The sequence below is a fragment of the Saccharomyces paradoxus genome, chromosome VII (assembly GCF_002079055.1).
Source record: "Saccharomyces paradoxus chromosome VII, complete sequence".
Lineage (NCBI taxonomy): Eukaryota > Fungi > Ascomycota > Saccharomycetes > Saccharomycetales > Saccharomycetaceae > Saccharomyces > Saccharomyces paradoxus.
In genome coordinates, this window is record NC_047493.1 from 616,743 (window position 1) to 641,837 (window position 25,095).

Below are 25,095 nucleotides of genomic sequence, written 5' to 3' on the forward strand. Positions count from 1 at the left end.
GTCCTAGAAAAAAAAAGTCTTGGAAGTATATGGCCCTTTCCTTTGAGATATTACGTCATTAGCAAGCATCAAAAATTGACCCAGAGTGAAAATCAATTTTTTCAAGGTTGAACTGTGAATTCAAAAGCTTAATCTTAACCGTTTCTTCGCAGAGTTCGTTACTGAAGTCTTGATTAGCTTGTAGGGAAGAGAATTCTGACCGTATTGAAGAGGCTGAAGTTGCTGCAAGTAAATGAAGTAATATGTCGATTACTTCAATCTTACTTTTACTACCTATGTAATTATTCCAGATTGAATCTGAGATTGGAATATGGATATCAAATGTCTCTTCCATGGGATTTAAACACCATTCTCCCGAATTATAGTCGTTTTCTTCAGATAATTCATGTTTCGTAAAGTGAAATCCATCGAAGCTGATCTCATTATCATTTAAGTAGTCATGGTATGCATTGGGCAGCTCATTTGTAATTCTGTCAATATAGCGTAGTAGGTCATCTCGAATGATTTGGGCAAGTAACGAATCTTCTGTTAGCCGTGTGGTCAACGTGATGTTGCATAAAAGTTCTATGTCTTGTGATCCCTTCATGAAAATGGCCTCGTAGTCAGAAAGAAGATCTTTACCAGAATTCGAACTGCTGTCCCTAACACTATCAGACGAACGGAAATTCGTTATGTTGATAAAATTTTCAAGATATCGTAGAACAATTTTGGTCATTTTATGGACAATTTTACTTATCGATGTTGTACCAAAGATCTCATTTAGCAGGTTTTTACTTTGGAAAATTGATGGATATAAGAAGGCACCAATCAGGTTTGCATCATCAAGTGAATAAAGTTCCTTAACTTTTGAGATCCTTGATAGGATTTTTTCAAAGGGCTTCTTGGATTTAGTGAATATAGAGCTCCGTATGATCTCTGTCAAATATAACTCAAAGTTAACGATAAAAACTAAGGTATGGGTGAATTTTAATGGAGCAGAAGAAGCAAAATACTCAATTGTTTGCTCGAAAGTTTTTAATGTCTCTTCTACAGTGGTTATCAGGCGAAAATCAGATTCAGTAAGTGATTCATTTTCTAGATGAGAGTTGATAGACCTGAAGAATGGGATTAAGTTTGCAAACTTTTCCAAGACGCTTTTCAAAGCTGAAAAACTATCACAGCTAGATGAAAGTATTGAAGTAAGCTCATTACAGTTAGGTTGCGTGTAGTTTTGGCAGTATAATAGGAAATCCGATTTTAGGGAGTCATTTAGGTTAACTTCTTCTATCAAGCAACTGATTTTGCCAAGCACAGTTGACGATATATCAACATCGGAAAAATCTGTTAACGAATCTAACAGAGACCCTCGTGGATGATTGTCTCTGACTGAAGAAAAGGAAGTGAGCATTAATTCTGTAGAGACATTGAAAAATGGTTGTAAAAAACAATGAAGTAATTCAGAAACTATGCAAGCATGGTATGTTACCTTCCTTACATTCCCAGTATGAGAAGTTGAGATAAGACTGTTTCTATTCTCCAGCACCTTTGCATAATAACTTTGAGGTAAAGTTACTGAAATTACCGATTTTTGTAAGCCGGGGTATTTTGAATACAGATTGTTGAGCTGTTCCTGCCAGGCACCAATATCTATATCCTTTGTTTTACGTACAAAAATAGATAATGGTAAAATTTTCGAAACTTTATTGGTATTATCGAACAGTTGTAAAGAAAATAATGATCTTGCCTTATCAAGTTCTGTAAAATTCACAGAAACAAGAGGGGATAGGTCTAAACTAAACAATTGTGCCCGAATTTCCTTCGTATACTTCAGGTAAACAGGTTGACCTGATTCTTTGGTATCGGATAAATGGATATTAAAGGGTAAATAAGTACCACTTTTTGAGATAGACCTTCTGATCAACTCATCGATTGATTTTGACAACCCTATAATTGACTCTTTTATTATGTTAGTAGTCAAAGGAGGGATTTTATGAAATTTTGATACTAGAGATTTAAATGACACATTCTCAAAAAATTTCAGCGGTAGATTTTCGGAAGCAATGACTATGGCTACCAATTGCAAAAAAGAAAGACAATTACTACTTTGTAACATGCCAATGTCATAGCACTTGAAACTTGGATCTGAATTGAAGATTAATGAATCATAGCGGTGTTTATGTGCATTATCTGTGTGGAAGGTCTTGTTTTTGAGATTGGAGTCCCCCATTGTGAAATTCATAGAATAAAAGTTCTTATTCGCACTTATGTTATGCTTGGATTTTAAATGAGATCTAAAAGTTTTTGTTAAACTTGCCTCGCTTCTTGTTAATACCTCTCCGCAGTGTTTACATTTAACTTTTGCTAATTCCTTATCAATGGCTAGAAAATGGGACCAAAACTTCGCTATATTTTTCTTCAGCATTTGAACCGGGATCCATATATTCAACCCATCATTTACAATTTCGTCTTCCGGATGCACATCACTAGATAAGTTTTTATTTGCGTCTTTTTCTATAAGTTCTACATCCTCAGTATCGTCCTCTTCCTCCTCCTCTTCTTCTTCATGACTAGTAGAGTGCGAAGATGAGTGGATCGAATTATCAGAACTGTCAATGATTTCGTTATCTTCTAAAGTCACTAGATCCCCATGTAAATCATCCAATGCGGTGTTCATATTAGTGATTGAGTAGATTGGTGCATATGCTATTTAGGAAGACCGCTGTTATTCTATGGGTGATCATCCCTTTATTTATTTTGTGTATTGTTTACTGATTAAAAGTTGAAAAATTTTCGCCTAAAAAGTAAGATACAAGACAAAATGTTTCAATGATTATTGAATAAATATATCAACAAAGAGGAAAGAAACCCCTATTGAGGAACTTGCATTTCTGCTGAATTATATAACATTCTACCATGAGCAATGTGGCTGGAGAAGTGAAGAATAGTGAAGGGAAAAAGAAAAACAGAGGAAGTAGGTACCACAACAGTAGAAATAGAGGAAAAAATAAAAATGAAGCGTCAGACACTAAAAAGAATGAGGCTAAGGTTAATAATAATGCTGCTCATAACAATAGCAAAGGCAGGAGAAGTAACAAGAAAAGGAACAGAGAGCATTATAACTATAAAAGAAGAGCTAAATCGGGCAAACCAACCGAGAATGAAGGATTCAAGCTTGTTATTAGATTACTACCTCCAAATTTGACTGCAGATGAATTCTTTGCCATTCTGCGAGAAAAGAGTAGCGATGGTGATGAAAAGAAAGATATCCAGGATAACCTCAAGTACAGTGACTGGTGTTTTTTTGAAGGTCATTATTCTAGTAAAGTATTCAAGAACTCGACATATTCTAGATGCAATTTTCTGTTCGAGAACTTATCAGACCTAGAAAGATGCGCAACTTTTATCAATACTTGTAAGTTCATTGATAATAAGGATAATGTTACAATCCCAGATGTGAAACTGTCACCTTACGTAAAGAAATTTAATCAAATATCGAAAAAAGATTCTGCGCTGGAGGGAACAATTGAAGAAGATGAAATTTTTAAAACATTTATGAATTCAATGAAACAGCTAAACGAAAATGATGACTACTCATTCCAAGATTTCAGCGTTTTGAAGTCCCTAGAAAAGGAATTCTCAAAAAGTATAGAATTAGAAAATAAGATAGCAGAAAGAACAGAAAGAGTATTAACAGAGCTGGTTGGCACTGGCGATAAGGTTAAGAATAAGAACAAAAAGAAGAAAAATAAAAGTAATAAAAAAAAATTCAAAGACGAGGAAGGAACCACTAAGGTATCAAAGAAAAAAAGGAACAGGGGTAAAAAGAAGCGCGATGATCGTGAAAAGAGCAGCATTCCTAAGACTAAGAACAGCAATGTCGTTATTATCGAGGAAGCAGGTAAAGAGGTTTTAAAACAAAGGAAGAAGAAAATGCTTTTGCAAGAAAAGTTAAAAATATCAAACTCCTCCCAGTCTCAGTCACCATCCGCTCAAGCTCAGCCGTCGTTCCAACCTAAAGAAAACCTTTCCGCAGGACGGGTAAAAATTTTACATCGCGATGGTACTAAGAAGTAGCGTAGAACCATGGCTTCTTATATATTATGTATGATAAATACGATTGATCTACTTCCACAGTAGTTTTCCGTATTTAGTGATTTTCATTGAATATTTCAAATAATAAATCATATGAAAAGTTCAAGTGCATTGAAATAGTCTTGAAGACAGACGATTGCAGAAAGCGTTCACAGATCATCGAGGACAAGATTATGAAGTTAGTTAACTTTTTAAAAAAGTTGCGCAATGAGCAGGTTACCATAGAATTAAAAAACGGTACCACCGTCTGGGGTACATTGCAATCAGTATCACCGCAAATGAATGCCATCTTAACTGACGTAAAGTTGACACTACCACAACCTCGACTAAATAAACTGAACAGTAATGGTATTGCCATGTCTAGTCTATATTTGACTGGAGGCCAACAAGCCACTACGAGCGATAACATAGCAAGCCTGCAATATATTAATATTAGAGGTAATACCATAAGACAGATAATCTTACCTGATTCATTGAACCTGGACTCGCTATTGGTTGACCAAACGCAACTAAATTCTCTAAGAAGATCGGGTCAAATTGCAAATGACCCTAGCAAAAAGAGAAGGCGTGATTTCGGTGCACCAGCAAATAAAAGGCCAAGAAGAGGTTTATGATTCGCTGCCGGTGCCGCTGTCATCTTCGCTGTCACTGTCACTTTCGCTGTCGCTGTTACTTTCGCTTTCACTTGAACTGCTTTCTTCATCAGAGCTGTATATTTTATTCCAAGATTGACATTTCCCTAATGGAATACCCCAGATATGGTCCTGTGTGACCAACCAGTCGATTAATTCATCAATGTGTATTATACAAAGTTCTTCGTTATAGGAGTGAGCAAAGCAGTCTACATGCAGTGGGAAACTTTTCAGTTTGAAATATTGCTGTGAATATTTGTATAATTGTACTTTAAATAACTTTATCAAACCATCTTCATCATTGTCGTTGTTGTTGTCATTCAAATAATAATACTGCAACCGCACATAAACTAGAAGTAAAGCAATAATGTATTTCGAATCAAAATTGTTTGCATTTTTCACGTTCAATAAGAAGTTTAACTGCTGCAAATTTGGTCTTATTTCAATTAGTTTCATTAAGATGCACTTGAACTCTATGCCACCAAGAACCGTCATGTGTAAATGGCCATCCAGACCTTTTACTGTGCCAAGTGCACAAATAATAACTTTCAGAAGCTCTACCATTGTATTGCCTCTCATAGATTCGTTGCTTAGATTGACTTTATAATACATCGAATTATGAATTTTATCTCTTGTCAACCGAGGAATAATCAGCGATACCGATTGGTTATTCAGCTGTTTTGGAGAGATGTGGGACTCCACTTGAAACTCGTTGATGGCCATTGAAACTCCTTGTCTTTTACCCGACGTTTGCTTCTATTTCTGTGTCTCTACTACCATAGAAAACACTGTGTTATTCTAGCTTTAAATTTTGCTTTTTTATAATAATTCCTGCTCTCAACGTTCGTCCTTGATATCACCAAATTATTTACATGATTAGACATTAAAAAACATAAAGATGTATACATAAGATTTACTATTTCAAAATATGACATTTCCCTCTCTTATTTCTTTCAGAACCAGCCTATATTTTGGGTTTTTTTCATTTTTTCTACTCTCTTAGCATATTTCGAACCCTTTTTAGAAGCAATCAAATCATCTACCTTCTTCAGAGCTTCTTCACGTTTTTTCAACTTTTCGCTTAATTTCAACTCATGTTTATGGCCCTTGGGCAAGAGGACACCCTTCATGAGGGTCTTCTTATTGTACTTCTCTTCAAAAAAAAGTTTCTTAGTGTTTTCTATCGGTGGTAAAAAGTCCTCTACTCCATAACGCAGCGCCAACTTATATACGTCACTCATCCTTCTAAGTGAATATTTCGGATCATGGAACCGCTGAGTGACTGGATGTTTATTTGGTAGGAAGGGGTTGGCATTGATAGCCTTTGTAGATGTAGACACTGGAGAATACTTGATTGAAGGGGGATATCTTTGGAAAAAGGACTTCAATTTCAAAGGTAAACTATCAAAATATTGTTTATACGACATGAATTATTGTTAGACACACTGGTTGGCCTTTTTTTTTTGGTATAAAGGGCCACTCAGTTCTCGTATTTCACTTGCTCTTTAACTTTTATGCGTATCCCAATCGTTTTTTTTTCTGTTTTTTTTTTTTGATGCTTCAAGGAAAGGAATATAAAGACATTACTACAAGGTATTTATTTAATGATACTATAATTTGGAAGATTGACTTGGCAAAACTGTTGCGTACCACCAGTCGATAGCTAAGGAGGATTCTAGACTCGAAACCATTTCCCACAATCGTTGAAGTAGTCTTTCGTTATGAGTATTGATTAGCTGCAGACAGATGTTCAACCAACCGATCGAATGATGAGGATCGTTGACAAATGGTATCTGTACAATCAGACACTCGATCAACACATTTTTCTTTTCTGGGGGTTTTACATTAATAATTCTGATATACGTTTCGTGCAAAGAGTCCTTCAGCAAATGCTTATTATAACTATGTAGTGAGGGAAACTGTGTGGATAGATGGCCGAATATAATTAGAATCTGATCTGCAGACAACCTGCCTGCCATGTACTGGTCCATGGACATCTTCAAATAGACGAGCATGCGAGACACTTGCCACTGTGCAATCTGTGATGAATGAGAGGGATCTATAGAGAGTGCAGTGATTGCCAATGCGTGTATAGATTCTTTAATTTCAATTTCAAAGGGATTGCTCATACTTCCATTGAGAAATGCATTGAAATGCAATAAGGGTTCGATAAATTTGGTAACAAACGGCATACGAATGCGCCACGCGTAGTAATTAGTAATCTTGTTTAAAAAACCGATGTAGAATATTAGCTTACTCGGGTCTTGTTTGACGTTTTCCCTTTTCATAAGATCCAAAATTGGAATGATTTTAGACAGATCGTCCAGGACAATGAAATACGTTACCATATTATCGTAAACGTAATCATAACTGGGAAACCCGACTGTCCCGATTTTTTGGGTCAAAACGTGGACGTGGAAAAGGCTTAAACAGATCATGGAATATAAAGTACCTTTATGGCTGGGCAATATTTTCATATTCATGGCAGATAATTCTTTTAACGCGAGAATTATCAAGATAAATACATTTTGAAACTTGAGATCCAGATGTTGTTCCTTCGATGACAGTACATTATCAGACAATTGTCGGCATATCCTTTCTATTTTGCACACTGAATTTATTAAAGTTGCTTCATTTGACCTCGTGAATGAAGCGGTCAAGCAATTGGCCAAATGATTCAAGTTCGTCGATAAAACTGAGTTAATGGAAAACTTTTCCGTCGGCTGCCCAACAACATTTATATACTCAGCCAAAAGATCCAATAATTTCTCTGTGACCAAATCCCATGATATGCTGACACCGCGCAAAAGGTCGCTTTTGTTTGACTGGTTAAAAAGTAAAGCTAGTGCTATCAACAGGAAATTTTGAATCGATAGATTGGTCTTAATGGTGGCGCCATTCCAGAACTGCGCCCACATTGGTAAAAACAATTGCAATTCCCAGTTTTTGTAATAAAGCGCAGTTTTGTTGCTGGATTCATCGATGAAATATTCGTTGTTCAATTGCTTGAACCTCGGGTATGTGACGAGAATACCATCCAATACTATCAGCTGTGATAGGTTCCAGGTGGCTCGATAAGATTTTAAAACAGCATTCCAAACTGAGTAAAACTTCGAAATTGGGAGCGTGGGCTCAGAGACTTCCAGTTTCCAAAGGAAAACATCTTTGACGACGTGCAACAGACGTAGTGGTGGTAACTGGACGATGAACTGCGATCGGAAAAGTGCTCCAACTAACCGATACAAAGTATCGGGGGATTTGACCCTGGGGACGTGGTATACCACGTTTGCGGAGATTTCGTCCAGCAGACGCTGATCGTACTGAATCCTCGTTTCGGAGGATAGCGCGGTTATCAGATATTCGACGTCATGGTCAAACATGCTGTCTTAATGCTTGTCTCGAGTGCGGTCTTCTTGCGCATACATGCATATTCACACTTCCCTTTTGCATTTGTCTTCTTTGCTTTTCCTGGCAGAATTTCCCTTAATGCGAAAGCAGTAAGTAACAATGCAAAAAATGAAGAAAATGAAAAAAAAAAAAAAAAAAAAAAAAGAAAGAGTTATGTAGGTAGATTGTGTTGTTCTATGTAATGCCTTTTATTTTTTTCGGACCGAACGTTACAGACGGATTATATCTTGAGATTTTTAGTCCCTTCTTGAGCCTGCTTCAAGTCCTGTCTTCTTTGAACGTCCCAGTTATACAATCGTGCGCAATTCACTTCCATTGTCGTGATATTCTCCCTCAAAAACTCAACATCCTCAGTAGATACCGTTAGAGACTGTTCCGAGTCCGCGAGTTTCTTCTGCAACAACTCTATGGCCTCGTCGATGGGATATTCCAGCATCACGTCTGCGCCCAGCCACAACCCGACTTTCAAGTCCCCCCGGTCCTCCGGTATATCAACTTGGGCCTTTGTGTAAAGCGTGTCGTTCAATTGGTAGTGCAGCAGGATAGGTTCAGCACTCTCATCATTTTCATCATCGTGATTGCGCAGACTTTGGCATATCTTCAGTGTGTTCTCCAAGTCCGGGATCCGGGTCTTCAATTGCTTTGTTGTGGCCAGTTTAGACTCCTGCATGAACTTGTACTTAGAAAGCCGTTCCTGGAACTTATTGAAGCACAGCTCGAAGTCGCTTGGGTCCTTGATTATGTCGTTGACGTTTTCGATGAATGGAGCCTGCGGTATGCCTCTGGCATTCTTTTCAGTGGAGTTGAATAATGTGTCCATATTAACCGTAGTATTAGTTATATATATACGTACAGTCCTCTGTAGCGAGTGCTTTCCGAAGTTATACCTCCATAATAGCTTGAAACTGGTTTTTTCACTTCTTTTTCTTACCAGTTTTGCAAGTGATCGAAGAAACGAAACAAAAACAAAGTTACCCGACCTTTGACATCTCTCAAGTGCCTGCGGTTTCCATATTGGAACGGCACCTTCCTCTTTTGGAAATCACGTTCCTGCAGCGCGTTTCTTTTTTTTATTTTATTTTTCGGTTTTTTTCGCACGTTTCTTTTGGGCGAGTGAGAGAGCTCGTTGCCTCCTAATATAAAGGATGAGATGAGATGAGCAGTGTCGCAAAAGAGGGATGTGTTCATTGTTGTTTTGCGAGTATCATCACTTGCATTCCTGCTCATTCGTTAATTTACTCGTTCACGCATACGCAGCAGTCATTACCCCAACGAGCGTTCACTTGTATCATATAGCATAGTTTACGTAACAATGAATAAAAGCAGCAGGGCATTTCAAGCACCGAATAAGGTCATCACCAAGGAGGACATTACCCCCTTGTCCAGATCGCACACAAAAAAGGCAGACGCTCGTGGGACAGCAGATGGTAACAACACCACCGCCAGTGCAGTCGAGGCCACACCCATCATCATCACCACTGCTCGTTCGATAGATACTGCCGGTTCACTATCTGAGAACGCCACCGACGACGATGGCGCCCAAAAGGGAAGCCCACACCATGATGACGATGATGACGATCTCGAGAGTACGCTCGGCTATAGTTCTGAGCCTGATCCTCTATTTTCCCCATGCCACCAGCCTTCCTTCAGCAACAGCACATTTAGTTCTGGCGCGGACAGTGAACTCTTTACGGAGGAAAACTACAATAAGAAGGATTTCCACGATAGCAGCGAGAACAGCATCTTTTTACCTCAGATACAACAGTCGTTCTTTTTCGGCGACAATAGTAAGAGCGATGCCAACAATACGGACTTCTGGAAAGAAGTAAACGGCACTGCCGAAGAGGCGATTTGCATGCAGGAGACAAGGCAAAGGAAATGCTCGCTCGTGGCTCTGCATCCAGGCGACGCTACCACAAGTTCGAACGACACCTTGGGCATTGAGGACTTCATCAAAGACGATATCAACGGTGCCGAAGCCATGGAACCATGCACATCCTCATCATCTGAGACATCATCGTCTCCCTCCCTTCTTGACAATTTGGACTATAATATCAAGCTCTTGTGCTACAGAGACAATGAGGGCAAGTTCACGTTAAAGAAGAGGAAGTTTTTGAAAAACTCCCTACGTTCGTCCTCTGCACTTTCTAAAAAGTGGAAACCTATGTCCAAGAGAGATAAACTGTTGAAGAGGGCCATTAGAAGGAAGAGCGGTGTTTGCCAGACGTTATCAGCTGGTTTTGGTATCGGTGAATTCATGTTATAGTAACAGTACTATTAATAGTACAATAATAAATAGATTCTTTTTATTCAGTGTTAGGGTAACTTTTTTTGTAGGATTTGAAAAATGTATGTTATAATATATGTATAGGAAACGGATCTTAGACTAGTTAGAAATTGGCCATTCGTTAGCCAATTGAATAAAAAGGAACGCTATACCTCAATACATAACATGTCCACTCAATCCGGTATTGTCGCAGAACAGGCGTTGCTGCATTCTCTAAATGAAAACCTTTCCGCAGAGGGTATCGTCATCGTCATAGCCAAGATTTCCCCTGATTCCACCTCGGTACACCAAACGCAAGTGACACATAATTTTGAGGAACTGGTGGAGCTGGCATCGCAAGAAAGGGAACCATTATACATTTTCTACAAGCCAGAAGGAGTTGCTAAATACTTTTTTGTGTCATTCATCCCCGATGGTTCTCCGGTAAGATCAAGGATGCTTTATGCCTCGACAAAGAACACTCTGGCAAGACAGGTAGGTTCAAACTCTTTATCCACGGAACAGCCTTTGATCACAGATGCACAGGACTTGGTGGATTTGAAAAATTTTGATAGTGACCGCCCTGCTGGCCAGAATAAGCCCTTGACACAAGATGAAGAAATGCAAATCGAAATCAACAAGCAACAGGCACTTTTGAGGAAAAACGACTCCATTAAATTGGTCTCCCAGGATAGTGCTTCGCCTTTGTCATTGACTTTTAGAGTCAATTCTGAGAAACCTATCAGTGAAATATTGGAGACCGAGGGTAAGAATTTGGTCATTTTTCAAATCGATCCCTCCGATGAAACCATTCAGATCGTGCAATCTGAAACATGTCCCTCTGTAGATGAATTACAAATTGACTTGCCCGGGCCAAGTTACACGATTTTCAGGAAGGGAGATTCAAGCTTCTTTATCTACTCTTGCCCCTCCGGCAGCAAAGTCAAAGATAGAATGATATATGCTTCCAACAAGAATGGATTTATCAACTACTTGAAAAATGATCAAAAAATCACATTCAATAAAGTAGTGGAAATTGGCGATTTTGTCGAATTAGATAAGTCCTTATTAATGACAGCGAGTAAAGAAGACGACCTCGATCATGGCTCCAATCCAGACCTCCCAAACAAAAGCAATTTGAGATTCAACAAACCAAGAGGCCCAATGAGGAAAAGAAGAACATAGAGATAGAAATGGCATCTATATATGTATGACCAATAATACGTACCTGTTTATTCTTTTAAATATGAAACTGAAATTTTTTTTTTTCCTAGATTTACTGGAATATATATTACATTCGCAAAAAGTTGTTGTTCTATGCTATTTAATGCTCATTGTTTTTGCAGCTTGATAACTTCTCTTAGGGCACTAAATGGATTTTTTTGGAACTCTTGGTTGGTTAGAACCTGATTAAATCTTGCAGTTTCGTTAGCAGCAAGCGCCTTTGCACCCTTTTGATTTCTGATATTTGGCTGATTCTTCTTTATCCTAATAGATCCGGGTTCTGCCTTCTTCGAGCGGATTTCATTTGTGTCCACAAACCTTATTTTAGAATCCATATCAATGACATCATCGTCATTTATGTTCTTACTAGTGTTATCAATAATGCCCTGTAAATCCTTTTCTTGCTCTAAAGAAGTGAGCAGATCTTGCATTCTTGGTTTTAGTTCTTCTCTTAGCTTCCTTTTCCTACGTCTAATGGAAGATTTAGATATACCATCGAAATTGGCACTCATGCCGTCGCCTAGTGTAGATTTTACCTTCAAGTTGGATAAGAATGTGTTCTGTCTGTTAAGCAGTTTTTCCTTCTTGGTTTCTTTAGGTTGGTGCAAAAAGGCCCTTGGATCAGATTCTAATTCATACTTCTCGTCAACAATGCCATCGTTCGCCGCATCTGCTCCAATTTTTTGGCTGTTTCTTGCACTTGCTTTGCCTCTAAGTGTGTTTCTCTTTTTAGCAACCATTGTCGCTTATTTTTTCCTCTATATTTGACGGTTTTCTTTTCCTTTATCTCAGCTCATCGAGCCTTTCATCCTTAAGTTTATAATGCTTGAAAAATTTGCAGTGCGTCACCCGTTCAGTTTTTCGCCGCCAAAATAATATTTTTATACAGGAATATTTCACACTGATAATGGCCGACTTTAATGTTATTTACCTATTGTTCCTTTGCCTAGAATCACAGAAAACATAGCTTTAAGTAACCTCCACCAAAGTTTATCATCAATCATGTCCCAATCGAACCCTATCTTACGTGGTCTCGCCATTACAACAGCCATAGCTGCTCTATCAGCCACCGGTTATGCTATCTACTTTGACTATCAAAGAAGAAACAGCCCGCAATTCAGAAAAGTGTTGAGACAAAGGGCCAAAGAACAGGCCAAGATGGAAGAAGAAGCTAAAAGTCACGCTAAAGAAATGAAGCTGCAAAAAGTTACCGAATTCTTATCTATGGAATTGGCCAAAGACCCTATTCCTAGTGATCCCTCTGAAAGAGAGGCTACATTCACTACCAACGTAGAAAATGGGGAGAGATTATCCATGCAACAAGGTAAGGAACTGGAAGCTGCTTCTAAATTTTATAAAGCATTGACTGTATACCCCCAGCCAGCCGATCTGTTGGGCATTTACCAAAGATCCATTCCTGAAGCCATTTACGAATATATTATATTAATGATTGCCATCTTGCCTCCTGCCAATGTGGCTTCTTTCGTTAAAGGTGTTGTTGGAAGTAAGGCCGAGTCTGATGCGGTTGCTGAAGCTAACGATATCGATGACTAAGAAGAGTAGTATTTTGGTTCATTTTCTTCTCCGTTTTTATTTCTTTCACTCTGTATATAGCCTTATATAATTATATTATTTCTCCAGCCTAAATCCTGTTATATATACCAAGCTTTTGAAAAAGCTAAGAATAAAAACAATTGTTTTCATTAAAGGTATTTTTATCGTAATAGGTGTAATATATATATATGTATGTATGTATGTATGTTTATATACGTACACATACGTTGACGAATGTTGTATATGCTTATGCGGAACCTTTGTACTCTCTCAAGATAACGGGAACAGATGAAGGTGGCAAAGCGCCGAATTCTGTGATAACTTTCTTAATGTATTCTGGTGGCGTTAAATCATATAAGATGTTGACAATATTTAACGAAGGTAATTCTTGCCAACCATCCAAAATATTCTTGCTGTTGTTATCTCCTTCATTATTGGCATCCTTATTTTCGCCTTCAGATCCCTTCTTGCTGCCAATTTTATTACCCTTTGGCTTATTCTCCATTTCTAGCTTTTTCTTTTCAGATTTTCTTTCTTTGATAAATTGGTTTAATAGCGCACCTTTATTACCACGCCTCTCGACTGGATTTTCGTAGTCTATATTAACCAAGTCATTTGGATCTGCCAGTTCATTGAACGTGACACTATCTAATTGTACTCTTTGTGAAAACTTCAAACTTTCACAGCACACCAATACAGGTATATTTCTTCTCTTAGCGCTCATGGCCAACATTGCTGTACCAGCTCTTGAATATAAAAATCCATTAGATAGGATAGAATGGGCTCCTAAAAACACATAGTCTACATCCATATTGAATATTGTATCCAAACTTGTAATAAGAGCATACATAACGTTGACACCAGCATTTCTTAAGGTTTCAGCCATTTTCCGGCCCTCAAATAATGGTCTCGAATCAACGACAATCACTTTAATGTTTTTCTTTAAACCGATCGCATTATGGAGTAATAATTCAGTTAGAACTTTTGATGAACCATACGTGACAATAGTAGTAGACTCTTCGATTTGCGTTGAGGCATTGTCTATAATTAGCTGATCAGCCAGTTCGATTTTTTCCTTAGCAAACTGTCCAATTTTTTCGCAAAGGTCTTTTTTAGCCGCTTTATCAGATGTAGATGGGTCAATCAATGAAATTTCCTGTTTTAACCATCTGATAGCATTACCCATAGTGACACTTAAGGGTCTAGCTTTTTTCAAAAGATCAATCTGGTGTGACAAATAACTTGTTAAGTTACGTGACAAGGTAGTTCCCTTGGGCGTTTGGTAGTCTTTGATAACAATTTGGAAAACTTCTAGCATGGCTATGCAACGTGGGATGGACCCGACTATTTTATAGTGTGCTAGGTGAGAAGTTAATAATAGTATTGATGGGTGAATAAGGTCTTTATTTAATAACAGTTCCTTAACAGACGATACCAAGTTGGAGCTGTCAAATGATTGTTCTAACACGGTGGGGATCACTGAAGATATACCGGGAATGACATTAAACTCGCCACCCTCTAACGAAATAGATGCTAATGTCTTGGCAATATCAGACGCACTTGATGAAGCGATCTCTTGTTGTATAGCTGTTGGAGTGTTTGTTGACACAGAACTCGTACCAGCAGAGGTTGTTGTATTTGAAGAGGCAGGAATAGTTGCTGCTGCCGATGTGGGAGCTGTTGCTGATGCTGTGGACGCAGCATTTGAGCCCATAGGCGTCAAGGAAGAAGCAGTTAATACGTTAGATCCTGATAATGCACTGGCCACCACCGGGACCATCAACCCAGCAGCAGTAATCCTTGAAGTTTTCGGGGATGATACCGCACTGGTCAATGCCAATATTGTTGCTCTTCTTTCTTCAGTAGTTTCTAAATGGCCAAAAAGTGTGCTCTTCTTCACATTTCGTTCATTCTGTTTTTTTTTATTAGCATTTTTTTGCTTTTGCTCTCTCTTCTGTTGTTGCTCACGTTGTAGTTGTTTTTTCTCTTTCTTCATTTGCGCTTGTTGTTGCTGTTGTTCAATGGATATGCCATTAGCTTGCTTCATTGCTGCCCTTTTTGCGGCCTTTTCTTGTTTTTTTAGTTCTTTTAATTCCTTGTTCGTTAATTTCTTGTCTCCATTTCCTGCTGCAGCGGTTGTTGGAGTAGCTTGCTTAGCCTTACTTGGCGGCGTAGCTGATCTTGATTTGGCTTCGGGTTCGCTCATGGCAACTTGATTATCGACACTTCTTTCACAAAGTGTTTCTTACGTAGTAAGGGTAGGATTCTGATGCACTTACGCCTGATTATCTGTAGCTGGTAATGCCTTATACAATACTCATTCTCTCTAAAGTCGAAAAAAAAATTGAAAAATTGGAAGAAAGCGAGAAGTTGCGAAAAATGTGAAGAGATTCCCGGGTAAATATGAGCATGATTTCCATAATAATAGCGGCACATGTGACGAACTGTGTTCTACTTTCTAGTATTTACAGGTGTATTTATTTATTTATATATCCTATAGGTTGTTTTAGTATTATTCTGCCTCTTTTTCGGTGGTCTCTTGCGGAGGTTGCGTTTCCAACTGTTCCAATGATTTCAAATGCGTGTCGTATGGGTCGTTGGTCTCACCTAATGCACTTTGATATTGGCGTATAAATTCCTGCAGTTCTAGATATTCAGCATTGTGCTGATCGATATCCAATAATGTTCTCACAATAAGGTATGTTCCCTCGTATTTGTATAACAAGTCCTTCAGTTCCGCACCGCTTAACGAATTGGGAATATCTGGTAAGCTAATTTGTACTGGTTGCAAGCCCGCCACCTCTGGGGTGAATCCAACCTGTCTACCTAATGTTGCCACGAGGATATTTGCTAGTCCAGTATTATTCTTTCTATTTAGTACCTTTTTCCAAGCAACTTGCAGTTTCCTCTGAGCAATCCCTGCATCTGTGTAGTTTCTCAACTTATTTCGGTGCAAAGCACACATGATATTAGTATTAAAAAAATGCTCGATATCAAATGCAGATGGATTTTGCGCTTTGAGAAATTTGTGTTCAATACCATATAAGAGTCCCACCATGTGTGCGTATTTCCCGATTTTGAAAAAAGAAGCAGTCAACATTTTTTGAACATGAATTGGTGAGATATATGACCAAATAGCACGCTTTCTTATGGAGGTTCCAGTCCATTCTTTAAACCAATCCAGTAATTCTGTCGAGTTGGGCTTCACAGAATAAATAAAATCACTTAATGTTTGTTTCGACAGCGGCTTTACGGGCGATCTCGGTTGTAATGGTTCCCTGGTTTTTGGATCCCTGATATCTTTGGTTAGCAATATCTGAGCATTCTTGGGACGGTAAATGAATGGTTTTAGTTTCGCATCTGTCTTGTGGTATATCAAAAATTCATCTAACTTTGCTTTCGCAGTTTCACCGGTAGATGCAAAACGTCTCCACACTGCACTTTTGAACATCTTCTTGTTAGTTGCAACTTGGTGTCAATGCCACTATCAACAGTATTGACCGCATATGTAATTACCACAGTTATGCTTCCCCATTTTCTTCATATCGAGAGCTGAAGATTTTTCGAGTACATTTTCCATTACCCTACATTGGTGTATCAAGTAAGCGCCAATAAATTGGGCAACACAGCTCATACATTGGCAAAGCTTGCACAACGTATTGAAACGTCAGACTTGGAAAATGTGATGAGGATATATAATATTGGGGATATTTTATTTGTTCTTATATATTGAGTAGTTGGTGTTGTGATTGACTATAACGAGATCAAATTATTTATCGAGCACATCAGCGTCGTACTTTTGCTTGAACCAAGAGACGGTATCTTCCTTGGTAGTTTTATGAGAGTTACCGACAGTACCCTTGCATCTCTTCCTTCTGGTGACTCTAGCACCTGGTCTGTTCATGACAACGTAGAAGTCCATACCGAAAATACCAATGGATGGATCGTACTTGATACCTAAGTCAATGTGTTCGTCAATACCGAAACCGAAGTTACCAGTAGCAGAGAAGTTTCTGTCTCTCAATTGGTATTCCTTGACCTTCAAACCTCTTTCTAAGATTTCTTCAGCCTTTGGGCCTCTTACAGTGACATGGACGGCGATCTTTTCGTTTCTTCTGATACCGAAAGTTCTGACGGTGTATCTAGCCTTGGATTGAACTGGGGTTTGACCAGACAATTGTTCTAGAACCTTGGAGGCTCTGGTCAATCTGTCACCAGATTCACCAACGGAGATGTTCAAGACCAATTTCTCGATCTTCAAGTCACGCATGGGGTTTTGGGCTTTAGTAGACATCTTGGACGCGTATTTTTGTATATGTTGGGCTTTCAAGGGTAACTGAAATGAAGATTAATATGCATGAAATGACGGTTGCTTAACAGTATGCATTTTTAATGATGGTTAAGTTCAAGTTTCACATTGGTACCTTGGCTTCACTGCTCGCAGAGCGGATTTGGTTCCTACGGGATGTTCGGATCAAAAAAAGAAAAAAGGAAGTGGAAAAAAAAAGACCATATGAAAAATGAATGTATGGGTGGTAGGGTACGGATGTCTGAAATGTCTTGCAAAAACTAATTATACGTTTGGTTGGATCTGTGCCTGCTATATGTATAAACAAATTAACATATATTGCATCATGTTAGAAGAAATTAGGTATTAAACATTAGAACTACATATGCGGTGGAGATGAAGATACAGAAGTTTTCCGGTGTCGAAAAATCAAAGAAGACACTATTGAAAACTAAGGGAGAAATGGAAAACAATTAAAGTAAAGTGGAACTAGAGTCGATAGGAAAAAACACAGCTGAGATAGTCTGAAATGCAGGAAACAAGGCTGTCCCATTAAATTAGTTCTAATTTGAATTGTTCCTTCACAATTAAAAAAATAAAAGAGTACATAGTTAGGGGGAGAGATATTAATAATAGACTAAAAGTAAGAAGTGGAGTGGGGGGGCAAAATACAATAACGCATGAAAAAAAAAGAAAATAGAAAGAAAATGATTAGAAAATAGAAAATAAAACAGTTTTTTTCAAAATGAGCGAACAGAAATGTTTATCCGTCCATTCATTAATTAAAAGAGATTAATTAGTATAATAGCTTGTTCTTTTCTTGTCAATATTTTTTTTGTTTGTTTTCTGATATTGTTTGTTTAAGCAGTGGTCTGTTGGGGAAGAGATTCATTTTGTTGGTGACCGACTTGTTCGTGTTCTTCAATAGCACCTTCTTCTTGTTGTTCAGGCTCTTCAATTTGTCCATCTTCTTGTTCATCTTCGGACCACCTGCCTTGACCCTCTTCCTCTTCCTCTTCTTCGCCTTCTTCAGGTTCGAAATCTTCATAATCCTGCTTGAAACTTAGAGTGGGCTTGACTTGGGCGGAGTCTAGAGTCCATTCGTTCAGTGCGCTTTCAGCATCAATAATGATTTGTTTAGAAGCTTCATAACCATCGTAAGCAGGTCTGGTTTCACCTGGAGTGACGGGAGAGTCGTCCAATAGTTCCAAAAGAGCTTTACCGTAACCAGCGATTAAAGCAATTTTTTCTGAGTGTTCGATAATGGAGTCAAATTGGTAGTTGAAAGCGGCTCTCAACTTCGATCTCGTAATGTTAGACAACTGAGCTTCAGCGACCAAAGATTCGGCCTCAGCACGCACCAATTCCTGTTCCAAGACCTCGATCTTAGGTGATTGAGGATCCTTGTATTTCAAATAGGCAATCTTGTCGGTGATCTTGTCCTTACGGTCTCTGGATGGTTGTACGGAACCTTCGATATCTCTGATGGATTTCAAAGTCAGTCTGTATTGGTCATAACGGTCGATAAATTGGTCATCTAATTCACTAACTTCATAGATCAAGACACCTAATTTATCAGTGATGTCGGAAACATCGTCATCGTTTTCCAACCCCCAGATAGACAATTGCTTAGCGGCATCACGTCTTTCGTTGGCTGTCAATTCCATGGACCTCAAAACATTCTTTTCGATCTTAACCAATTGAGACAATTTTCTGGATAATTCTGGGCCAAAAGCCCCAGCGGCACTTCTCCTAAAGCTGTAAGCTAGACCACCCTTCCCAAAGAATCTACCTTTGGTTGTAGATGGTGGTGGTGGTGGGTTCTGTAATTGAGAGGCGGTAGGAGCCCTGGAATTTCTTAAAGAGTAAGTTCTGTGCATGCTATATACTTGATGCTGATATATTCTTCACTTTACAATACTGCTGACCAGTGGAAACGTATAGTTAAGTGTGCAGATGTAGATGTAAGACAAAGTTTCTTTCTCAGGTTAAGATAATCAACGCATTGAGCTCAAACGACGGAGAACAAGGAAGGATGCAGAATGACCGCTAGTTATTTATAAAAAGACACGGGAGGGGGAATCCCGTCTTTCGTCCGTCGGAGCCAAAGAGATGAGCCAAAGCAGAAAACAGGGGACGCCGCCCTTCTCCCGTCCCGTGTGTGAGGGGGCGCGGCCATTCCGTTTTTGCAATTTGAGCGGTGGGCCAAAAGTGAAAAAAAAAAGAGGCGGCTGCGGAAATTTGTAAGACAAGCGCAGGGCCAAAGACAAAATAATAATTGACGTGGCTGAACCACAGTCTCTCCCCACCCCTTTCCGAAAAGGGGAATGAAGCACGAGGTCTTTTTCCCAATCGGTAAATACTCAACAGGAAGACGCGCAATACGTAACATGCGAATGCGTAATTCACGGCGATAACGTCGTCTTCAGCTTTAGCATAGTTTAGACCGATGTATTTATTTATCTAGTTGTTTTTATGTTATTTAGTTTCTGTAGTCTATTTATTTGCGACAATACGTCGTTAACTAGTCGCTTATTGTTTGGCGTTTGTTGCAGCAGTCAATTGAGCTTGCTTGATCAAACTCTCCGGGGCATCAAAGACAGGTAGTTTCAATTCAATTAGTCTGATCACCGAGTTTTTCTGGAACTCTGGATCGGTCGTTAAGGCGTCCCACTCGCCTGTAGTAGCAACTTTGTGGTTTCCGTACTTTTTCGCACCAAATGCGGGCAACAGGGCGAGGTGATCCCAGGTTTGGACTTCGTTGTACTCAGCATGAGGTCCATGAATCAGCTTTTCAATGGTGTAACCGTCGTTGTTAAGGACAAACAGATACGGCTTCAACCCCCATCTGATCATCGTAGAGATTTCTTGCACGGTCAACTGCAATGACCCGTCACCAATGAATAAGATGACTCTTTTGTTCGGGTCGATCTCCTCAGCGGCAAAGGCAGCGCCTAAAGTGGCTCCTGTAGTAAAGCCGATGGACCCCCATAGCACCTGCGAAATGCCGTATGCGTCTTTGGGAAAGATGGTTTGATTGATACCGAATGCGGACGTACCGGTCTCGGAAATGATAACATCACCTTCCCGCAAGAACTTAGACAGTTCATTCCATAACCACTCCTGTTTCAAGGGTGTGTTGGCAGCCACATCTTTGTTTGCGGGGGGTTTTGTTGGTACTGGAACGCTTTTGTAGCCCTTAACAACATCAGGAATAACGCTCAATAATTTTTGCAGGGCAAATTTCATTTGTACACCGGGGAACGTAGCGTTTTTCACCTTAATGTAATCGGAATGAAATTCGACTACATTCTTGGTCTTGTAGGAGTAAGAAAATGAACCCGTGTTAAAATCTGATAGCAAAGCACCAACGGAAAGGATCAAATCTGCTGATTCGACGGCTTGTTTCACGTCCGGCTTGGACAGCGTCCCTACATAAACACCGCCGTATCTGGGATGCTGTTCATCTATCGACCCTTTACCTAAAGGCGTCACAAAAGCTGGGAACTGAGTCAAATCAATTAACTTCTGAGTTTCTTTCTTAACGTTGTGCCTAGAAGCACAAGCATCGGACAGTATAACAGGATTCTTCGAATTCTGAAGCAGTTCCAGTACAGTATCAATAACTTCTTTCTCAGCTTCAGGGTCGTTAGGCTTTAATGATAGGTCAATTGGTTTTTCCAAAAGAGAGCCAGGAACCTTTAGATCCACTAAATTCGCTGGCAACCCCAGATAGCTGGGTCTCTGTGTTATAAACGTTGTCCTGATCAACCTATCAATCTCTGAAGGCGCTGTAGCAACGTCTGTAATTATTGATGTAGTTTCAGAGATATTGGCAGACATTCTGTGGAAAACGGTGAAATCACCGTTACCCAAGGTATGATGCAATAATAATTGTTTAGCCTGGGCGGAGATGGAGGGAACACCAACGACGTGCAGCACACCGACGTGTTCGGCGTACGAACCTGCAATACCGTTCAAGGCGGACAGTTCACCTACACCAAAAGTAGTTACCAGTACGGATAAACCCTTGATGCGTGCGTAACCATCGGCGGCATAGGCCGCATTCAGCTCATTTGCATTACCAGCCCATCTCAATCCATCCACCTCGTAGATCTTGTCCAATAGTGACAAGTTGAAGTCGCCTGGTAGCCCAAAAATGGTGTTAACATTAACTTGCTTCAATCTTTCGAACAAGTATCTTCCAAGAGTAATTTCAGACATTTTTTTTTACCAAATATTTTTTGTTTTGTTATATATATGGCCTGAATTTATACTGCGTATAAAGAGAGGATCACAACGGTACAAGGTTTAGAATAGCTTGAAACAACTACCTTTTATACGTATTACTTGATAAAGGTTCGCGAATTTGTACGGCATCCCTTATCCTGTAATCGAGTGAATAGAGGTGCAAACACAGGTTAATTCATAAAAAGAAACAGAAATGCAGGTTTATTACCACTATAGTTTTATTTTGTCTTATTATGCATCTTTCGACTTGTTTAATGTCATTCGATAAGATGCGGGCTTTTTCTGTCATTCGTTCCGCTCAAGAAGCATGCGTTTTCTTCTGGTAAGGGAACGTGATACAGAATGCATCTTTTTGGAGTGCGGGACATGGGCTTTTGTTTGAAATTATGGTTATCACTACTGCCGTTTACCCTTGAAAGCCACAGAAAAAAATGAGTAAAATAAGGTGTGAACGTTTTTTAGTGGTGAAATCCGTTTTTTTTATTTTTTAATAATCTCTTCGTGAAATACCACAATTAATGGGGATATTAAAGTGCACATGATGTAACAGCAATTGATGTCACTTTCTCTTACACACTTTGGTTGAGTCGTATTTAATCCCGTTTACATAACTAGGCTCAGGTGTCTTTTCATCTATAACTAAGTAAGTAGTACCCAAAATGTATAGGTTTATAAGATGCTTGGAAACCGTATGGCCACGTGCACACTTTAGTGCACTTTCTTAGGCTTCATAAAAACCGATAAGAGATTAATGTGATATACTATTTCCCTGTGATTTTTAATCTTATTATTTACGAAGGAGGAATGGAGCTAAATAAAACTAAGAAACTTTGTGTATCAAAACATAAAAAAAGAAGAACGGAGAAGTGAACTCTTTTTGGCCTTTAGCATGATCATAATGACTACAGCAATACGATATTTGCATGTGCCGTCAAACGTTCAAGAATTTTTGAATCGTGTCAACTGGTAAGAGGAAAAAAGGGTAGCGACGTTGGTTGTGGGATGATAAGAAAACTAAAGTAGGCTTCATAGAGTTTTTTCGACGTTGAATATTAAGGGCTGCAACTCCGAGGACTAAACTGTCTCCTCCACGTCAAACCTATTGTAGTGACAATAAACGGATCCTAAGAAGCTGGAGATGATGAGGAACCGATGACGAGGGACATGAATACGACAGTCCGTTATCTCCATGCCGCGTTAAACAGCTCTCCTGCGTCCTTTTACAGAGACCCTAGGCCAAGACTACGGACGGCCCTCTTTTTCAAGGGGACGGCCGGTAAGGGGCCAACCGCTGGAATTGCGTATTGTTCCCTCCTTCAACGATGAGCACGTTCGCCGATCCAGAAAGGTTATTGTTGTCATTGTCAGTGCCAATGGTGTGGTGAAAAAAGTATAGTTCTCTTCACCCTCTGGTTGCGGGCTAGGCTAGCCGATAATGCCCCCGACTCCCTCAATGGGAAGAATTTGTAAGGATTCGGCGTGGCCTGGACACATTATGTATTTATCGTATCCCCTACTGCTCACGTATAAGAAGTCGTTGCTTTACCCATATGGCAGATTCCATTATTGTCTGTGCTTGCTCTCAGAAATCTTCCTCTTGACTCACATCAATAAGATAAATCAGCTCAGCTTCACAAATGAACGTGTTCGGTAAAAAGGAAGAAAAGCAAGAAAAAGTATACTCTCTACAAAACGGTTTCCCGTACTCTCATCACCCATATGCCTCTCAATACTCAAGACCTGATGGTCCTATCTTACTGCAAGATTTCCATCTACTGGAAAACATTGCTAGTTTTGATAGAGAAAGAGTTCCAGAGCGTGTAGTGCACGCCAAAGGTGGTGGTTGTAAACTGGAATTCGAATTAACTGATTCCTTGAGTGACATAACATACGCTGCGCCATACCAAAAAGTCGGTTACAAATGTCCTGGCCTTGTTCGTTTTTCCACCGTTGGTGGTGAAAGTGGTACGCCAGACACTGCAAGAGACCCAAGAGGTGTTTCTTTTAAATTCTATACTGAGTGGGGGAACCATGACTGGGTTTTCAACAATACTCCCGTCTTCTTTCTCAGAGACGCCATCAAGTTTCCCGTATTTATTCATTCCCAAAAAAGAGACCCTCAGTCTCATCTAAATCAGTTTCAGGACACTACCGTATATTGGGATTATCTAACACTGAACCCGGAATCGATCCATCAAATAACTTACATGTTTGGTGATAGAGGCACTCCTGCCTCCTGGGCCAGCATGAACGCGTACTCTGGTCATTCATTCATCATGGTCAACAAAGAAGGTAAGGACACTTATGTGCAATTCCACGTCTTGTCGGATACAGGTTTTGAAACGTTGACGGGCGACAAGGCGGCTGAACTGTCAGGTTCCCACCCAGATTATAACCAGGCAAAGTTGTTCACTCAATTGCAAAACGGCGAAAAGCCAAAATTCAATTGTTATGTGCAAACAATGACTCCCGAACAAGCCACTAAGTTTAGATATTCGGTTAACGACTTGACTAAAATTTGGCCGCACAAGGAATTTCCTTTGAGAAAGTTTGGTACCATTACCTTAACGGAAAATGTTGACAATTACTTCCAAGAAATTGAACAAGTGGCATTCAGTCCTACAAACACTTGTATCCCAGGTATTAAACCTTCCAACGATTCCGTCTTGCAAGCCAGACTTTTCTCCTACCCAGACACACAACGTCATAGATTGGGAGCCAACTACCAACAATTGCCTGTCAACAGGCCAAGAAACTTGGGCTGTCCATACTCCAAAGGCGATTCCCAATACACTGCTGAACAGTGTCCATTTAAAGCCGTGAACTTCCAGAGAGACGGCCCAATGAGTTACTACAATTTCGGTCCTGAGCCAAACTATATTTCCAGTTCACCAAACCAAACCTTAAAATTTAAGAATGAAGACAATAACGAAGTGTCCGACAAGTTCAAAGGCATTGTTCTTGACGAAGTGACAGAGGTTTCTGTGAGAAAACAGGAACAAGAGCAAATCAGAAATGAGCATATTGTCGATGCGAAAATTAACCAATATTACTACGTATATGGTATGAGCCCGCTCGATTTCGAACAGCCAAGAGCTTTATTTGAAAAGGTCTACAACGATGAACAAAAAAAATTATTCGTTCACAACGTTGTTTGCCACGCTTGTAAGATCAAAGATCCTAAAGTGAAAAAGAGAGTAACACAATATTTTGGTTTGCTGAACGAGGATTTGGGTAAAGTCATTGCAGAAGGCTTGGGAGTTCCTTGGGAACCTGTTGACCTTGAAGGTTACGCAAAGACCTGGTCCATTGCAAGTGCCAACTAAAGCGGTCCTATTTATTCATAATTATTTATTCATAAATTTAGTTTAAGTTTCTTCCTTATATTATTAGACATCATG

The 25,095-nt window shown here is 39.4% G+C and overlaps 16 protein-coding genes across 16 annotated transcripts; 5 read left to right on the top strand and 11 right to left on the bottom strand.

Annotated features, from left to right (window-relative positions):
* Positions 1–58: 58 nt before the first annotated feature.
* Positions 59–2,653, bottom strand: ENV11 (Env11p; the record flags this gene model as incomplete). Its single annotated transcript, XM_033910525.1, has 1 exon — positions 59–2,653. The coding sequence occupies one exon, from the start codon at positions 2,651–2,653 to the stop codon at positions 59–61; it is 2,595 nt and encodes an 864-aa protein (XP_033766416.1).
* A 239-nt stretch (positions 2,654–2,892) lies between these two features.
* On the top strand, positions 2,893–4,053 carry UPF3 (Upf3p; the record flags this gene model as incomplete). Its single annotated transcript, XM_033910526.1, has 1 exon — positions 2,893–4,053. The coding sequence occupies one exon, from the start codon at positions 2,893–2,895 to the stop codon at positions 4,051–4,053; it is 1,161 nt and encodes a 386-aa protein (XP_033766417.1).
* Positions 4,054–4,679: 626 nt separating this feature from the next.
* Positions 4,680–5,426, bottom strand: PRP38 (U4/U6-U5 snRNP complex subunit PRP38; the record flags this gene model as incomplete). Its single annotated transcript, XM_033910527.1, has 1 exon — positions 4,680–5,426. The coding sequence occupies one exon, from the start codon at positions 5,424–5,426 to the stop codon at positions 4,680–4,682; it is 747 nt and encodes a 248-aa protein (XP_033766418.1).
* Positions 5,427–5,656: 230 nt separating this feature from the next.
* Positions 5,657–6,130, bottom strand: MRPL25 (mitochondrial 54S ribosomal protein mL59; the record flags this gene model as incomplete). Its single annotated transcript, XM_033910528.1, has 1 exon — positions 5,657–6,130. The coding sequence occupies one exon, from the start codon at positions 6,128–6,130 to the stop codon at positions 5,657–5,659; it is 474 nt and encodes a 157-aa protein (XP_033766419.1).
* A 183-nt stretch (positions 6,131–6,313) lies between these two features.
* Positions 6,314–8,083, bottom strand: PEX8 (Pex8p; the record flags this gene model as incomplete). The annotated part of the gene is made up of 1 exon (XM_033910529.1): positions 6,314–8,083. The coding sequence occupies one exon, from the start codon at positions 8,081–8,083 to the stop codon at positions 6,314–6,316; it is 1,770 nt and encodes a 589-aa protein (XP_033766420.1).
* A 248-nt stretch (positions 8,084–8,331) lies between these two features.
* Positions 8,332–8,931, bottom strand: PAC10 (tubulin-binding prefolding complex subunit PAC10; the record flags this gene model as incomplete). The annotated part of the gene is made up of 1 exon (XM_033910530.1): positions 8,332–8,931. The coding sequence occupies one exon, from the start codon at positions 8,929–8,931 to the stop codon at positions 8,332–8,334; it is 600 nt and encodes a 199-aa protein (XP_033766421.1).
* A 492-nt stretch (positions 8,932–9,423) lies between these two features.
* On the top strand, positions 9,424–10,377 carry SPAR_G03000 (uncharacterized protein; the record flags this gene model as incomplete). Its single annotated transcript, XM_033910531.1, has 1 exon — positions 9,424–10,377. The coding sequence occupies one exon, from the start codon at positions 9,424–9,426 to the stop codon at positions 10,375–10,377; it is 954 nt and encodes a 317-aa protein (XP_033766422.1).
* A 186-nt stretch (positions 10,378–10,563) lies between these two features.
* Positions 10,564–11,562, top strand: TWF1 (twinfilin TWF1; the record flags this gene model as incomplete). The annotated part of the gene is made up of 1 exon (XM_033910532.1): positions 10,564–11,562. One exon carries the CDS (start codon positions 10,564–10,566, stop codon positions 11,560–11,562), a length of 999 nt encoding a protein of 332 aa, XP_033766423.1.
* A 146-nt stretch (positions 11,563–11,708) lies between these two features.
* Positions 11,709–12,341, bottom strand: SLX9 (Slx9p; the record flags this gene model as incomplete). The annotated part of the gene is made up of 1 exon (XM_033910533.1): positions 11,709–12,341. The coding sequence occupies one exon, from the start codon at positions 12,339–12,341 to the stop codon at positions 11,709–11,711; it is 633 nt and encodes a 210-aa protein (XP_033766424.1).
* A 262-nt stretch (positions 12,342–12,603) lies between these two features.
* TOM20 (TOM complex receptor protein TOM20) lies at positions 12,604–13,155 on the top strand (the record flags this gene model as incomplete). The annotated part of the gene is made up of 1 exon (XM_033910534.1): positions 12,604–13,155. The coding sequence occupies one exon, from the start codon at positions 12,604–12,606 to the stop codon at positions 13,153–13,155; it is 552 nt and encodes a 183-aa protein (XP_033766425.1).
* Positions 13,156–13,402: 247 nt separating this feature from the next.
* On the bottom strand, positions 13,403–15,361 carry GCD2 (translation initiation factor eIF2B subunit delta; the record flags this gene model as incomplete). Its single annotated transcript, XM_033910535.1, has 1 exon — positions 13,403–15,361. The coding sequence occupies one exon, from the start codon at positions 15,359–15,361 to the stop codon at positions 13,403–13,405; it is 1,959 nt and encodes a 652-aa protein (XP_033766426.1).
* A 306-nt stretch (positions 15,362–15,667) lies between these two features.
* MRP13 (mitochondrial 37S ribosomal protein mS44 MRP13) lies at positions 15,668–16,606 on the bottom strand (the record flags this gene model as incomplete). The annotated part of the gene is made up of 1 exon (XM_033910536.1): positions 15,668–16,606. One exon carries the CDS (start codon positions 16,604–16,606, stop codon positions 15,668–15,670), a length of 939 nt encoding a protein of 312 aa, XP_033766427.1.
* Positions 16,607–16,924: 318 nt separating this feature from the next.
* RPL11B (60S ribosomal protein uL5) lies at positions 16,925–17,449 on the bottom strand (the record flags this gene model as incomplete). The annotated part of the gene is made up of 1 exon (XM_033910537.1): positions 16,925–17,449. The coding sequence occupies one exon, from the start codon at positions 17,447–17,449 to the stop codon at positions 16,925–16,927; it is 525 nt and encodes a 174-aa protein (XP_033766428.1).
* An 854-nt stretch (positions 17,450–18,303) lies between these two features.
* Positions 18,304–19,323, bottom strand: PIL1 (lipid-binding protein PIL1; the record flags this gene model as incomplete). Its single annotated transcript, XM_033910538.1, has 1 exon — positions 18,304–19,323. One exon carries the CDS (start codon positions 19,321–19,323, stop codon positions 18,304–18,306), a length of 1,020 nt encoding a protein of 339 aa, XP_033766429.1.
* Positions 19,324–19,975: 652 nt separating this feature from the next.
* PDC6 (indolepyruvate decarboxylase 6) lies at positions 19,976–21,667 on the bottom strand (the record flags this gene model as incomplete). The annotated part of the gene is made up of 1 exon (XM_033910539.1): positions 19,976–21,667. One exon carries the CDS (start codon positions 21,665–21,667, stop codon positions 19,976–19,978), a length of 1,692 nt encoding a protein of 563 aa, XP_033766430.1.
* A 1,664-nt stretch (positions 21,668–23,331) lies between these two features.
* Positions 23,332–25,020, top strand: CTT1 (catalase T; the record flags this gene model as incomplete). The annotated part of the gene is made up of 1 exon (XM_033910540.1): positions 23,332–25,020. The coding sequence occupies one exon, from the start codon at positions 23,332–23,334 to the stop codon at positions 25,018–25,020; it is 1,689 nt and encodes a 562-aa protein (XP_033766431.1).
* Positions 25,021–25,095: the final 75 nt, after the last annotated feature.